This window comes from Periophthalmus magnuspinnatus, chromosome 17 (assembly GCF_009829125.3).
Source record: "Periophthalmus magnuspinnatus isolate fPerMag1 chromosome 17, fPerMag1.2.pri, whole genome shotgun sequence".
Classification (NCBI taxonomy): domain Eukaryota; kingdom Metazoa; phylum Chordata; class Actinopteri; order Gobiiformes; family Gobiidae; genus Periophthalmus; species Periophthalmus magnuspinnatus.
The window spans coordinates 11,300,656-11,317,813 of record NC_047142.1 but is presented as its reverse complement, the minus strand read 5'-3'; the positions used below and the strand labels follow the sequence as shown (position 1 = coordinate 11,317,813).

General features: G+C 39.3%; 1 protein-coding gene across 2 annotated transcripts in view; it reads left to right on the top strand.

Annotated features, from left to right (window-relative positions):
• st3gal3b (ST3 beta-galactoside alpha-2,3-sialyltransferase 3b) overlaps positions 1 to 5,693 on the top strand; it is a 77,565-nt gene extending 71,872 nt beyond the window's left edge. For both annotated transcript variants that reach the window (XM_055228741.1, XM_033982550.2), the window contains one exon: positions 1,182 to 5,693. In XM_055228741.1, the coding sequence (XP_055084716.1) occupies positions 1,182 to 1,271 (90 nt within the window). In that variant the 3' untranslated portion in view covers positions 1,272 to 5,693. The remainder of the gene's footprint in view (positions 1 to 1,181) is intronic.
• The last annotated feature ends 11,465 nt before the right edge of the window (positions 5,694 to 17,158 follow it).

The following is a 17,158-nucleotide window of genomic DNA, read 5'->3' as shown; positions in this document are numbered from 1 at the left end:
CCAGCAGCTGCACTTCATTCACTCCCATATGTTTGGTGCTAAACACGCCTTTTGTGTTCCTCTCAAAACACTTGGTGGGTATCCGATTTCTGCTGAGTTATTCTTTATATACATTTTGTTATTCCATAAGGTCCGGTTGTGACCCTTCCCCTCTGAGGTGTGACCCAGACTGGCCTGAGAAGGTCCAGCAGAGAGAGGCCTGGCCCAGCTGTGAGGCCAAACCTAGTCTGGGGTCGTGTGAGCAAGTCCCCAAGCATCACACCTCCACACTGTCCATCCCAGAGTTACAACAACCATCAGATACTATTACACCACTTGGACTAACGCCAGAAATATCCCCATGTGGACTGGACCTTCAGTTCCATTTCCTACATGCATCAAAGTCAGTTTTTTTTTCACTCGACAAATTAAACTATTGATACCAGCTGTCATCAGCATTTCTTGTGGGGTGAAGTTAAATCATATTTTTACCTTAAAAATTGACATAGATGGCACTACAAAGCCTCCTTTAGTACTCCTGATCCAGCCCCTCCTTCCCCCTCAGCTCCGCATACAGTTGAGTGAGGCTTGATGCTGGACTATAAACCAGGCTTTAGTTCTCCAGATCCCACCCCTTTCCACTCTCCAGTTTGGCCCTACAGACCCTGCCCTTCCTCGCTCTCCACTCTCCCCTTTAGACCTCCAAACCCTGCCCCTCCTCCCTCTCTACTCTCCCCTTTTAGTCCTCCAAACTCCATCCATCCTCCCTCTCTACTTTCCCCTTTAGACCTCCAAACCCTGCCCCTCCTCCCCCTTCACTTTCCCCTTTAGTCCTCCAAACTCCACCCATCCTCTATCGTTACTCTCCCCTTTAAACCTCCAAACCTCTCCCCTTTAGTCCTCCAAACTCCACCCATCCTCCCTCTCTACTCTCCCCTTTAGTCCTCTAAACTCCACCCATCCTCCCTCTCTACTCTCCCCTTTAAACCTCCAAACCCCGCCCCTCCTCCCCCTTCACTCTCCTCTTTAGTCCTCCAAACTCTGCCCATCCTCCCCCTCCGTTCTCCTCTTTAGTCCTCCAAACCCCACCTCTCCCTCCCTCCGTTCTCCCCTTTAGTCCTACAAACTCCGCCCATCCTCCACTCTCCCCTTTAGTCTTCAGGCTCTAGCGGGACACTAATTCTTTCTTCTTTCTTTCACAGTCTTGGACACACAACATATCCAAGGAGAAAGAGTTCCTGCGCAAACTGGTGAAGGCCAACGTCATCACAGACCTGACCCGGGGCATCTGACGCAGCCTCCATGTGCGCACGCTCTCTCTTGCAAGGACCTTACCCCCCAAAAAACGGACACACCTAACAGTATGCTGGGAAATCCAAGATGGCGGAGGGGTTGGATGGGACTCCCTTCTCACTCACTGCCGGGAGAATTTATATCGCTGAAGATTATGACAAATGTACTGGTGCCTTTACAACCAAAGACTGTGCTGAGGAGACTAGGAGAATATAGCGGGATCTTGATGGTTTTTCCCTGCGTTTGAAGCCACGATGCAAGGAAAAACATGGATTTTTCTGGAATTTTGTGCCAGAACGGACAGCTTGGCAGGGCAAGACTGGAGTTTTCGCAGTGCCAAAACGTACCTCGGAACAAAGGAGGGGTTCGGTCCTCTCTTTTGGCTGCCTGAATGTATTCCTCAAGTGTAAATATCAAAGGTTTTTACTGTGCTTTGAGACGAGCTGCAGCAAAAGCACCCACATATTCACAATCCCATTCACTAATACGCCGTAGTGGACTATGTACTGCCTATTCAGGGTTTAACTGACAAACTTCAAATCAAAATTTAAACTGACAAAAATGATCAGCCAAAATGCATTCTTTGCTCTTTCTATTTGATTGTATTACTAAAGCAACATCTGATTTGATTTTTCTAGAATTTGAAATGGGACAATATTCACATATCATAATATTATTGCTACACATATTGAGTTATTAAAGGGCTACTTGTATCAATAGTATAGGTACACGAAACTTTCCTTGTCACAGTCAAAAAACAGTCAAATTTCCAAAAATGAAGAAAGGGAAAAAAATACATGTTTTTCAATTTGGAATATTCTGAGTTACTGTTTACATTGAAATCGATAATTGTGTTTCAGTTATTTAGTAGAAAGTATTATTTTCAAAACGACTATAGGCCCTTTAAAGATTGTAAATGAATAAATACATTGTAAATTACAGAATGGAGACAACTGGAGGCAAAAGTGACGTGAAATATACGTAATGCTATTGGAAAAGTTAGCATTGTCAACAGAATATCACGAAATATGGACAATCAAAGGAAGGTCGGCAAGTAAAAATCACTCGGATACAGACAATGTAATGTGTTGTAATAGGACAGACACTTTGTTTTTAAGTTGTTGGTTGTTTTTTTTTAGTTTTTTAAAGTTTTTTTTAAGTTTCACTGGACAATTGCCTACACTTTACCTAAAGATACATTACATACATAACTACAAATTATATATGTGAATCTCAAATACAATTTTGAGGTTAGAAAATCACACGTTTTATCTTTTTTTGTAATAAAAAAAGCAAACTGACATTGCCACTTTCCAATTTCATAACTATAGCTTATATTTTGTTCTAAAAACTTAAAATGTAATAATGTTTAGAGCGTCTTTTGCCTGCACTCCTGAATTTTTGAATATTCTTATGACATAGCATTTTAAAGGATCTGTGTACCATTTTGACTATATGCTGTTACAATACACTTATACACACCTACAAACATGCTGACAAAAATATTATCACTATAACTATGCATTATCGACCATGAGATTTGGAGAAGTCGACAGGAGCAATGAAGCAAGGCCTAAACAAAGTAGCGCTGTAAATGTAGCCAACTGTGTATTCCAAGTACTTAACATGCAAAAAAAAAAAATATATATATATATATATACTGCCACATAATGTAACATTTAGCACAATAAGTCTATGTAAATATGTTTTATACAACCTTAAAAGTGCTGTACCTGATTTTTACCATCTTAAAAACTCAAAAAACAGAACCTAGTTTATCTTAAATGGTTTACACTGCTTATTCCTCAGTTACTTTACGCATTATAAGCATCCCGGTTATTCACAATGACAAGTTCATAGGCACTTTTCACAACTCTCACGGTAACGCTAGCAACTTTCCTGATCATCGAACAGTTAAACGCTTTAGAATCAAATGCAGAAAGTATACAGCAGGTTTATAACGGAGGTTTGTCTGTGTTGCTTAAATCCATGGGGAAAAATCAGGTACAGCCCATTTAATATAAGCTAGCATTGCTCCTGGGTGCTTCTCCAAACTAGTTTCCAAACCCATTTCAAATCACACTTTAGAAACAGGTTGAATTACATGTTGCTTCTATATCATTCTGCATTGTAAAAAAAAAAAAAAAAAGTGTGCATTTCGGCTGAACACGTTTGATTTGAGCCAGATTAAATGGAATGAAATGTTCCGTTTAATTAAATTTGCTATCACACTAACAGTATTTAAAAACGCTAAAGTATGTATTGTATTTATATAATTTGGGTAACTTTATTTTTGTTATTTTCCAATCGTCAACCTGTCTTCCCTATATCTGACGGTACAGTCTTTCGTATCTCCCTATTTTTGCTGCAGGCGCTTTCTTTAACTATCAACAAAAAACTTGGATTGTAGAAAATATAAATGAGAATATTTTTGTTGTTAGTTTTGATTTTAATTATTTATTTTGCTACAAAGTCCATCGGTTTTCGGTCTCAGGCAGACCCTCTCAACATGCCGCTGTGTTGTATTGTTGTGCTTCCTATTGAACGCATGGGCCTCTAAGTTAGTTCTGATGTTGATGAAATGAGTTCGGGATTGGCTTTAAAAGTGCACTACGGAACTTTTTAGATGGGGGGTACAGTCCACCACATGCTTGTCAATGGAGATGTTATTGTTTTGCCTGGAATGTTCCACAGTATAGGGTTAAACGTATCTATATTGTATTTATTCAGTTACAGTTTACGTTTAAAAATACAAAATCGTTCATTCTTCGCCTCTTCGCAGAGCTAGCCTGTAACTCGGCCTCATGCGCAAAGGCAAAGCAGCATCTCCACGGAGACGAGCAAATGGCAGACCCTACACCAGAAAATTTCCGGGGCGCGCCTTTAAATGTTAATCTTTGTCATAAAGTCAGTTTTTCTTGTGAGACATTTTGAGTTGTTTAAAGAATGATTTTGTTTGTTATGTTTAAAGGCGCTGTATCAGAATCTGAACCATAAGTGAAGAACAAGCTTTCATTTGAGCTGTTACCCAACTGTTACTTACGGGCAGTTGATTCCACATTGTTCTCACCCAATTAGAGCTGCAACTACTATTCTGGAAAAAAAACATCACTAGTCTATTATTAAAATATAAAAGTATTGCGATAGTTGTAATCATAAACTGGGCTAACACATGGCAAAAGACCCAACAAACAAAGCAACATTATCAAAAATGAAGGGCCCAGTTGATTCTTTATGGTTCTCACTCAGTTAAAGGCATGGTTTTAAAGGACCGGGTACGGGGCCTTTAAGAAAACCTCAGATTTCTGCCGTGTTTTGAGGTGGACTTGTGCACTTTATCATTTTGCCATGTTCTGTTCTGTTCTTTCAAATAGTTTTTATTTTCAGTTTTACACATTCACTATCTGTCGCTTTTTCTTTTTTTTAACTCAGTATCACTTTTGAAAGCAAGTGTTAGTTTTGGAAATTTGTCGATGTCGTGTCACCGAGCAAGACGCTTCACCTACCGGAAGGGCATCTGGTGTTAAACCGTTCAAATTATCAGTGTATAACATGAGAAATGCAATGAACAAAAACGGAAACTTAAAGAAATTAAAGCTGCACTATGTAACCTTTCTGGTAGAGGCTATGCTATCTGCTAATCACCATGGAGATGTTTTTGTTTTGCCTGGAATGCTCCGCAGTACGGCATTGCATAACATCTCCATGGAGAAGAGCAAGTTACACGGCGCACCTGTAACTTTACCTTACATTTTTTAAGTCGTATGTATCTACAGAACACACAGAACCTATAGGTGGCGCTATTGCTAATGTAAGAGCCCTTGTTTTATTATTATTTATTTTTATTTTATGTTTTATTACAGGTCATTTTAACAATCACAACTACATATCCTATGATCCTGACATAGATGGCACATAGAGTACTCCTTTAGTACTCCTGATCCAGCCCCTCCTTCCCCCTCAGCTCCACATACAGTTGAGTGAGGCTTGACACTGGACGATAAACCTTTAGTCCCCCAGATCCCAACCCTTTCCACTCTCCCGTTTGGCCCTCCAGAACCTGTTCCTTCTCCACTCTCCCCTTTAATCCTCCAAACTCCGCCCATCCTTTATCTTCACTCTACCCTTTAGTCTTCCAAACTCCGCCCATCCTTCCCCTCCACTCTCCCCTTTAGACCTCCTCCCCCTCGACCCTTCCCTTTAGTCCTTCACCCCCCCTCCCACACACACACACACACACACACACACACTCTCCCCTTTAGTCTTCAGGCTCTAGCAGGACACTAATTCTTCTTTCTTTCATAGTCTTGGACACACAACATATCCAAGGAGCGCTGTACCTGATTACTTTAGTCAATCCATCACAGAACGTCATTATAATGAAAAATTAGCTCATTGACTCCAGGTGTCTTTTTTTTTTTTTTTTTGTCCAAATTTCATGACATTTGACAAAGTTAGTTGAGTTTTAAATTTGGACTGTTAATGTCAGATGCCCTTCCAGATGCAAAACTCACCATTGTGTAACTATGACATCATTGAGAATTGAAATAGTTGAAACTGTGGCAGAGTGGTTAGCATTGAAGCTGTAGTCTGTATCTCTGGTCCACTGATTTACAATAGTTTATTTTCCACTACGTACAGGACAAATTGTACGGGACCAAAAGGAAAAAAAAGTGTTAGCCCTGCAAATCTAGAAAATGTAAGAAATAAAATTAGTATTACAATTATAATCAATATTGTTCTTACCTAAGCTGATCAGGGGTTCTTAAAACACTGAAATGGTCATCTCAAACGAACAATAAGATCTAGTTTACCAGTCAGAAGTTTGGACATATTTTTTCATTTAATGTTTTCTTTATTTTAATGATTATTTACCTGGTAGATTCTGTAAACAACATGTAAACAAAAAATGTGAAATGACTCTAAACATGTTTTATATTGTAGATTCTTCAAAATGGCCGCCCTTTGGTTGATCACAGTTTTGCACAGTCTTGAAGTCAAAACTATTTCAGGAGAGATCATCATTAGAAATCGACCAATATGGGTTTTTTCATGACCGATGCCGATAATTAGAGCCGATTTTGATTATTACAAACTGACCCACAGTCCTTGTTTACCACAAATATAACAGAGAGCAGTGGATCACATTTAGTGCAGTTGTCTCTTCATATTTAAGTGTTAAAATAAAGCTTTGTGTGTATGTTCTAAGCAGCAGATTGACCAAAACAGAATATCGGCCTGTGCTGGAGATTTAAGGCCGATAGCTGATACGCTAAAAAGTACAAATATCGGCGCAATGTATCGGTTTCTCTCTATTCATCATGAAGCTCACTGAGAGAAGGCCGAGTGTTTGCAGCGCTGTCGACAAAGCAAAGGGCGGATACTTTGAGGAATCTGACGCTAAAATATAAACCGCATTTGAGTTCAATGTAGAGATGTTTCAGCGGTGGTCTTCTGGGCGCTATGTGTGAGCGTGATATTTTGGCTCTCGTCTCGAACTCGTTTCTGTGTAGACTCTGTACATCTGACCGGGCGACAGGTGCGGTAGAGGAGAGGCACTTTGTTGAAAGATCTCGCTTTTGGTTCACTTTTATTAGCGTGTTTTGGTCCCTCTCACCTTCCTTAGGCTCCTATTGGCTCCTACACTGGGAATTTAACCTCATCTGCGTTAACTACAGCCCCAAAGGGAGGAGTTTTAGAGTGAAACTGCCCCGTCTTTTTTACTAGCGAACATCATTATGGGTCGCTATATGTTTTGATTGTTTATTGCTCAGAGGCAGGGCAGTTTCAATCTAAAACTACGACTTTGGGGTTGAATTTAGGTAACGTAGGTGAGATTAAATTCCCATTTCGGCTTTTGGATGCGAGCTGAAACATCTTGATCTCAAAAACAGTGTCCGCCTGACCACTGCTGAAACCTTTGAACCCTCCTGGACAAATGAAGGATCTGTCTCACATTATTCTGATTTCACTTTTTTTTTCTTTGATGCATAGTTCCATACATCTTGCTCCACATATTTGCTGTCTTCAGTTTGTATTTGCATTAGTAAAAGGGTATAGGTGTGTCCAAACTTTTGCCTGTGTAAATGTGCAAATCACAAATTTATGAATCTCTTTCTTTATAAATGTTGTTCTAAAATGTGATTTGGAGACTGGAAATGTGAGTTCTTCTGTGTTTTTGTGCAAAGGGGAGCTTCTAGTCTGTTCAGTTTTGGGTGAATGTTTTGGGTGAGATACTCGTTCTGTGTGGATGGGCTCAAATCCTGTCTTCTATAATAACATTTAAATAAAACATTATCAATCCATTTCTGCAACTCAATAAACACATTTGTATTAGACACTTATGGATATGTGTGTGTGTGCGTCTCTTATTCAGCTCTTCAGTGTATAATTCATACTTTGCTGCTGATGTCATCAACGTTCCCTGGGGGTGTGATGCTAACTGGAGGCATTGTGCTGTCTGAAGCTCTGTTAAACTTTAATCTGAGCTTTGTTTTAATGCAATCGGACCAGAAAGAGCTGATTTAGTTTAGGAACAAGAACAGGTGAGATGATTTGTGCTATTAAACAAGTCTCTCACATCAAATTAAATCGAAACAATGCAACAGCGATTGTGTGTCATAATCAAAGCTAAAGGCGGAACAACCAAATATTGTGTGTGTGACCTTTCTTTTTGGTGGTGACTTTTTTTTTTCCAGATACAAGCGGCTGAAATGAGTTTACTTGATACCTGATAAAGTTTTTAGCACAGTATGTGACTCTGGACGTGACACATCTCCTGCACGATTCCATGGAAACAGAAAGTTAAAACCATACACTGTTTCATACCGTACTGTAGAAGATTATAGCCAAAAGAAAAGCAATTATTTTAGCCTTATTTACTCTGCTTAACTCTTGCACCAACAGAACACATTGTAGCATTTTGTTTACTTAGGAATTTGGCTTTTCCTACAAACAAATTTTAAAAAATCTCACACATTTAATTCAAAAAAACCCTTCCACGTTCATAAAAGTCCTCTGTCCTCCTCCTCCTCTGTCCTACATTGTGGTCCTACATTGCGGTCCACCTTTGTCTCCTGCAGGACACACCCACCCTCCTCCGCCTGTCCCCCGGCCCTAGTGTCCTCTTACTGTCAACAAATTGCTTTAAAAAGGAACCCAATCCTCAAAGAAGCGCTGCCATTGTTCAGCGCACAGCCTGACCCGGTGGTGCGTTCACTGTCAGCACGCTCTCTGGGACATTTGGGAACTTTTCATTTAACGCAATATGGCTTTAATACAGCGGCACGGTCTTCAAAAGGAGCAGAATTGGACCAAGATGGCGGCACATGTGAGATGGGTCACGCGTTTTAAATCGTACGGGATCAAAATGTCACGTTTAAAAGGCTGTAAACCAAAAATATGAGAGTTATGTGTGAGCAACATGGAGGAACTTTGGATGAATCTGCACAAGACGTGGACTGGTCATGTGCCTTTTATAGAGCTAGTGAATGTTTAAAGGGGCACTATTTTTACTACGCATGTTAAAGGTGCACTATGTTTTCTGGTGTGAGTTTGCTGCCGTTTGTCTCCATGGCGATGTTATTGCTTAGCCTAAATTTCCCACAGTATGATATTAAACTTGTCTTGTATTTGTTCAATGACAGGTACTACCATTGTTTAAAAAAATAAAATAAAATAAAATAGATAAATAAATAGATAAATAATAATAAATAAATAAAAATAAATGATAAATAAACCAAAATAAATTATAAATAAATAATGAACAAATAAATAAAAAATACATTAAAAAATTAAATTAAAAAAATTAAAAAATAAGCATTTTTTATGAGACTCTCCACAGATGTCACCTGTAATTTGGCCTGGTGGTGCTACTGATTGTCTTCATGGTGATCGATAAGTTTAATGCCATACCGCAGAATATTCCAGGCAAACCAATAGCATCTCCATGGAAACCAGCAGCTACCAGAAAAGTTAGTGCAAAAATATTATTCTAAATACCAACTTAGTGCTCCTTTAAACGTCAGATAGCTCTCAGCTCTTTTCTGATTTCTGAGCAGATAAAAACCCCAGTGCTGTGAGCCGAGGACACAACAAGTCTGTATCTGCTGGGACACTGAAGTGAAGCAGTTAAAATGAGGCTAAAAACAAATCGCATCAATGAATCAAGTTGGATTAGCAGCGTATGGGGACCTCACTGTGCAGGTTATTCAAATGTGTCAGTGAAAATACTACTAATACTATTACTAAGGCTAATACCAATACTTAAATAACAAAAATAATTAATTTTAACATAACTTATGCTGATCTTGATTCTGATTGCATGTTCCCATTTTTCTGCTGTGGCGACACTCTAATTTCCCAATTGACGGACAAATAAAGGTTTATCTTATCTTGTCTTGTCTTATATTCTTGATGAGGAAACAGCATTATATCATGGAAAATAAATACGTATAAAATGTGTTGTTTAATGGGAGACATTTCCAAGTGGCCCTTAAATTAATTTTGGCCCAGAGGCTTTATTGGACAAAAGTAAAAGAGGGTGAAGAGTGGGTAGAGACATCGAGCAATTTGGCCGGTCTTCGTCACCCAGAAAAGGTGTGTACTGCAATGACCACTTATTCATTGTAAATATCAAAAAGTGTCACCTAAAAAAACGAATTATGACTATGACTGTATATATAAATGCACATAGCTAACCTGCTAGCCGCCGTGTTCTAAATAGGAAGTGATCACGGGCGCGCTTCCGGCTCCATCGACTCTGGCTCCAATTCACTTTACATTGAAAAGCTGTGACCCCACTTTCTGTAACTGCTGCAGAAAGCCTTGTCATTTTGATCTTAATCGTTTTTTTGCACCTTATTTTCCCGAGGTCGCTCCAACAGGTTTGATTGACAGCATTGTTAAACTAAAGTAAGGTGCGTTACCTTCAACAGCCTGGCTCCAGATTGGCTCTTTGGTTGCTATGATACACGTGGTCGTAACTCCAAATTGGCCCCTATAACTGCTCTGGCCTCAATGAGCTTCATTTGACTGCAGCCGAACGCTATGGGTGACGTCACATTCACTTAGTCCACTTCTTTATACACTCTTTGGCAGAGACGTTGCCCAGAACTTAGTAAAGAAGACAAGTTATTCCTTTATTGAGTGCTTAATATTGAAATAACATAAAAAAGATCATTATGTTACATTCTGATCCATATAAACCTATAAATTGATCTAAAACAGCTTAATAAGAGAACCAAGTCCATTGATAGGCCCTTGAAAATATGTAAAACCTCTGAACTGATGGATTTTAATGTTTTTGAATAATGGCCAGTAAGTACCAGGCTGTGGGTGGAGATAGGGTGTAGGTGAAAATATAAATTTTGTAAATGCTCAAGCCTCAAATGCAGAACAATACAGGATCAAACACGCAAACACTGGGTAAGTTAACAGATCTTAGGACCTTTAATGATAAAGGAACAAGTAAATTCGTCCCCTTTAGCCTTAAACCGTCAGTATCTCATATTTGTGACGTTTCTCCAGATTTGGGGCTGTGGTTCAGGATTTTCTCCTCTGTAACTGAACACTGCTCTCTCAAATAACAGCTGGGAGCAGTTAGCTAACAGACAGGTGTCCAAAACTAAAACAGCTTCATCGATGCGTCAAAATCTGGACTTAAATCATCCCATGTGTTTGGAGCATCCAGCCATGCAATAATCTGGCCTCATTGTCAACTGCATTACACGTCCTATTTTATACTAGCCTGAAATGATAGGTTAAAGTGCACTTGTATCTACAGAGAGAAATGTGTCCTCTTCATTTGATCCATCCGGTCAGGAGCATACAGTGAGTATATAAATGGACATAGCCAGTCACTGCATTCCAAATAGGAAGTGATCATGAGCGTGCTTTAGGTGCATCAACTCAGGCTCCAATTCACTTTATATTGAAAAATTGCCACCCCCTTCTCAATGAGCCGCATCACTTTGGTCTTAAAATATTTGTATTAACTCATTCTACATGATCCTGGTGTATTATCCATAAATCAAGATATGAACATTAATAACAGACAAAGGAGCAGTGTCAAGAGCAGTGGGTTCATCTCCAGATCTTGAGCTAGTCCTGGTCAGGACTACCTTACCTGGAGGATTTGACCTGTGATGCATGTTTTGTGTTGACAGGGGAATCTGGAGAACCCTGAGGAAACCCACCCAGACACAGGAGAACATACACAATTCAAAAAGGCCAAGTTGAACCCTGAACCTTTTTGCTCTGAGGCGAGAGGCCTGACCACTGTGCCACAACATTTTCTCATCAAGGGATAATTTCATGCATTATTCATTCATTCACACTCAGTGGTGGTAAACTGCTATTATAGCCACAGCTGCCCTGGGGCAGACTGATAGAAGCAAGGCTGATACACATCACATTCATACTAGGCAAGGTGGGCTACATGTCTTGCCTAAGGACACAACAACAGTCTCCCTGTACTAATCAGGCCCAGCCCTGCTTCTGAGATCAGACGAGATCAGGCATACCTCTTTTTAACCTTTTATTGTGATTTTTTTATTTTTTAAATTAACCAAACCAACATTAAAATAAAACAGTGATTTACCAAACTCTGTATATATAAATGGATGTAGCTGACCTGCGCTCCATCGACTCTGGCTCCAATTCACTTAGAAAACTGTCACCTCTCCCTCTGGAACTGCTGCAGTGAGCCCCGTCATTTTAAAATGTTCATATTAACCCACACTACATGATCCCGATGTTTTATTTTTGCTATTGTGTCCAAAACTCAAGATATGAACATTAATAACAGAGAAATCAAGCGCCTTCTTTCCCCGAGGACTTTCCTGCCAGTGTTAGCAATAGGTTTGATTGACAGCGTTGCTAAGCACCCGATCCCTGCTACACCAGTGGTGCGAACGGAAAGGAACGTTACCTGCTACAGCTTCACTCCTGACTGGCTCTTTGCTGTGATACTCACGGTTGGAACTACAAATCTGGAGCCTGGATCCAGATTGGCCCCTATAACTACAGCCTCGATGAGCTTCATTTGACTGGAGCTGAACGCTCTGGGTGATGTCACACTCACTTAGTCCACTTCTTTGTACAGTCTATGAGAATAACAGAATATTTTCTCACACAGGCAACACACACAAAGATCAGTCAGCGGGTCAGGGTGTTAGGGCTGTATTACATCTCAATACACAATTCTGAAGCTAGCAGCTATTGTTTTTAACCTTATTTATACAGTTACTTTCGTAACATACACATAGATTTTCTTGTAAAATGTTGATTGGTAGTTTCAGATTTCAGGAGGTGACGATGTCATACTCCCAGATGGAGCGAGAGGCACGTTTCCCTATTGGTTACATTGTATTTAGCCACAAAATAAAAGAACATCCTGTATTACTACAAAATACACATTATTTGAGCTGCCCCGTCTGTATTAAATATTATTGAACTCTAGACTGTTGTGATGTCATCTGAAACATAACGATAATGTACCTTTAATCGACCTTTTCCCCAGTGTTTTTCAATAACAATGTGACTTACAGTGTCTTAAACGTTGCTTTTTCACTGTGGGTTGCTATGGATTCATCAGGTACAGAATTCATTGCCCAAAAAACTAGATCATAAAAACAATTCTAAACCACGATTATCTTCAGATGCCCTCCCTCTGCACTGTGAGGTCTACGGTGTACACATGTGTTGGTGATTGGCTTGAGTTGTTTGTACGGGGATATAAACGTGGAAGAATGCAGCGCTCTTTGATCCAACCCAAATTATACAGACAAATTATCACTCACTAATGTCTATATGAACACATTTCTCACAACTGGCCCGAGGCTTTGGGATTCTGCGACATGATTGGTTAAAAGAGAAGTGACCTGCCTCCCGAAAGCAGAGGTGATAGAGTGTACACAAGTAAGAGTCATTTCACTTCAAAATAATATCAGTTGAAGTTCCCAAGTAGTGGTCCAGGAAATTACTTAAGGAAGAGTGAAAAAGTACTACTACTACTACTACTACTACTACCACCACTACTACTACTACTCAAATAACTTAAGGAATAACAGTCAGGACATATCATCTGATTCATAATTTGAAGTAAATGTAATTTGAAGGATAAAACATTGAATACTACACAGAACTCTGGAATTGTCTCCCCGCACAAATCAGAGCCACACAGAGCTTTTTTAAAACCTAATCTAAAGACCTTTTTATTTAGAAAAGCTTATTGTTGATGTTTTTTAGCATTTAGCAATTTTGTATTGGTTTAAAGTTCTTGTTTTATTGTAGCACTCTGAGATTCTATGGAATGAAGAGTGAATTATGAATAAAATGTATTATTATTATTATTATTATTATTATTATTATTATTATTATTATTATTATTATTATTATTATCATTATTATTATTATTATTATTATTATTATTATTATTATTATTATTTATTTATTTATTTATTTATTTATTTATTTTTTTTATTATCATCTAGTATTTTAAAAGAATACACACAAAAATGAGACAAACTAAATCATATCTGAAGGAGTGGCACAAGAAACGCAAATATTCAGATCATTTCCTGTTGTCAACATAAAGCTTTAGTCACTTGTCGACTTAGAGTGGGAAAAGTAACTACAACTTTTACTCAAGTAAGAGTACTGCTACTTCAATAAAAATATTATTCAAGTAGGTGTAAAAGTATACTGCTACTAAAATCGATTTTCTTTAGCTTTCTACCATGTTACAATGTTATTCCCTCATCAAAAACACGCCTCAAGAGGTTTTAGATGTCATCCATGCATGTTTGAGTAATTTAGCGATCTGTCCTGGGCCCTATTTTAACCCTCTTTACGATTAGCCGTGAGATTCTGTGCAAAGCTCCGCCCACAATCCTACGCCACCCACGCTCCCACATGACAAGTCTCCATAAATATAAAAAAAAATTATGCAAAACTGTACACGACAACTTCACAAACTCAATGTGATGTGCAGTATTTTCATTAGCGGGATGAACACAGATTGTGTTGTGTGCTCTGAAGGGGGAGTGACTTAGTGCAGAGAGCAAAGAAAGGGGAGACTCAGAGCATCAAAAACAAAAGTGATATTTATAAAACATGTTAATACGTCGTTTTGGGAGAATACAGCATTTTCAAAACAATAAAAGGTAACATTTTGATCCAAATATGTTATGTGTTAGCAGCTAATACCCCACAAAAGTGAAATATCTCTTCTTTAAAAAGTTACTCAAGTAAATGTAAGTGAGTATATCCCCACCTCTGGGAGACACAGGCTGAGTGGAGAGCACGGTGACCTGTGCAGATGGTAACAAGAGAAACATGGGAGGAGTAGTTCTACGCCTGGAGGAGCACTTCAATATATGGACCGCTACCCAAACCTCCAAACCACCCACGAACGCCTAAACAGGACCCGTAACCACGACGACCGGTGTGTGCGAGGAGTCCCATGGGTGCTCCCCGAGAATCTGGTCAACCCTCAGTTCAACAAAACAAACGTTAAAAAGCATCAAAATCTCATTTGACCAAAATATATCCAGTCAGGGCTATTCTCTGAAGGAAAACAGAAATTCCATAGAACTTAAGTCTTCTCCGAGCGGACACATTTACGGGTGTAATATTGTGGAGTTTATTACAGGAGACGAGGGTCCAAACACATGCTCAAAGTTACTACAAAAGAAAAACAGAAATAACTGTTAAGGAAAACTAACTGTGAATTACACAGCAGACGCCTGATGGTTTGGCAAATAAAGGAGTAGTGTCACTGTGGCCTGATTTTCTCCTCTTCTTCTAAATCACTGAAGCTGATGTCCTGACTGATTGTTTAACGTCCTGTAATGTGTAAAATAAACCTGGCATACTGCTGTCATCATAAACACACGGGAGTAAAGTCAACATGGTTCCCACACTTTGATTGAAATAATTTTTAAGGATTTTTCCAGGACATTCTCAGTTATGCAATCAGTGTCTACAAACAGATAACCCCCCCCACACACACACACTTTTTATACAGTTTTTATATTAAAGTAGTTTACGCCTAAGACTGTCCACCCCACTGTCCACAATTATTACAAATTAATAATACACCAAGACAAACACACTATATGTTGTGATGTAGGTGCCCCAAAAAATGTTCCAGTCAAATTTAAATTAGACGTGAGCCCAGTCATACAGACTAGAATAAACGAGTGCTGATGACTCCACATGTGAACGGTACAAGTGAGTAATGTTAACCTTATAACACAGGGAAATAAGGGCCACCTGTACGTGTCACTAGGGACCACTAAGGAGGTAAGATAAAAAAGTAAGGTTTGGAAATCCTCTCCCAATACATTTTTATACAAAATTGGTGCAATTTCATGCATTTTACCTCAAATAAGTGGCAGTAAAAGTCTGTATTAATTTGATGGCCAATAATACAGCAAAACAAAGACCAGGAGATCCACGAGATTTTGCCAAATATTTTCAGGTTTTCCAGGTCATGTGGGAACCCCGAGTCAATGTTGTGTGTGTGCGTTTATAATAAAAAAAATACTGACTAAAACAGACAACGGGGGAAAAAGATGTAATTGTCCAAACAGGGATATAGATACATTTCTGCACTTTTGTGAGCAATTTCACCATCATTTCACTTTTGTCTGATACTTAAAGTCCCCTTTTGGCTGACTCGCTCCTGTTGTATTTTCACATATCACCACTAGATGGTATTTATGTTATTCCTGTCTGAGAGCACAGGTGAGTCAGAACAAAGACCAGGTGAAACAAGGGGCGAGATGATGAGAGAGGGAGGGGCCAGGTGATGAGAGAGGGAGGGGCCAGGTGATGAGAGAGGGAGGGGCCAGGTGAGGAGAGAGGGAGGGGCCAGGTGAAGGGAGGAGGGAGGGGTCAGATGATGAGAGAGGGAAGGGCCAGGTGAGGAGAGAGGGAGGGGCCAGGTGAGGGGAGGGAGGAGGGGCCTGGTGAGCGGAGGGGGAACAGATTTCACATCAGCCATGCACATGTACAAATAAACTTACAGATGGTAGCTTTAAACCTCACCTAATACTTTATAGCACATGTTTGGACACATTTCTGTTGGATTGAGATAATATCTGATCATTGAGATTTGGATACTAAAAAATAGAGACAGATATTTTTGTCAATATCGCTCACCCCCATCTGGAGTTATGTTTTGTTTCGTGACTTCCAGCCTGTAGAGTGAATACAGGGGAGAGAGACAGGTTCTCAAAGGATCGGTTGAGATATTCTGGTCTATTTTCTATGTATTCTAATTTGTTGTCTCAAGAGTTGGATTGACAGGCAAATGAATTAATGAATCATAGGGAGGGAAATTATGTATTATTTAAAATTTTGGACATTTTAAATATTGCAGACAGTGATATAAAAAATGATACATCTACTGACCTTTACAATAAATAAAAAATGTCATCACACCAAAGCAACGTGCCGTGGATCACGCTGATGAGTATGACTAGTTCACAGCAGCAAGGAGCAGAGTATTTTCCAAAATGGCTGTGCGATGCTACTGAACTCTACGTGCGTCACCAATTAGGCAAAAGATCAGAAGGCCAAGTGAGCAGAGGTGGAGACTTGAGTCCCTATTTTGAGAATTGTTAAAATGGACTCAGACTTGAGACTCAACTTGAACTTGAGCCTGTGACTTGAGATAACTTGATGCTTCTAAAAAAAAAAAAAAACAAAAAAAAAAAAAACAAGTCCTCTCTCTACAGTTGATACTTTCTGTGCTTAATTTAACAGGACAAAAAATTAAACATGTTCCTCCTCATTCATTTATTTACTGAGGGTATGACAGTATCTGAAATACTGTGAAATCATATCATCACATGTTACAATAATACTCGAGCTGTCA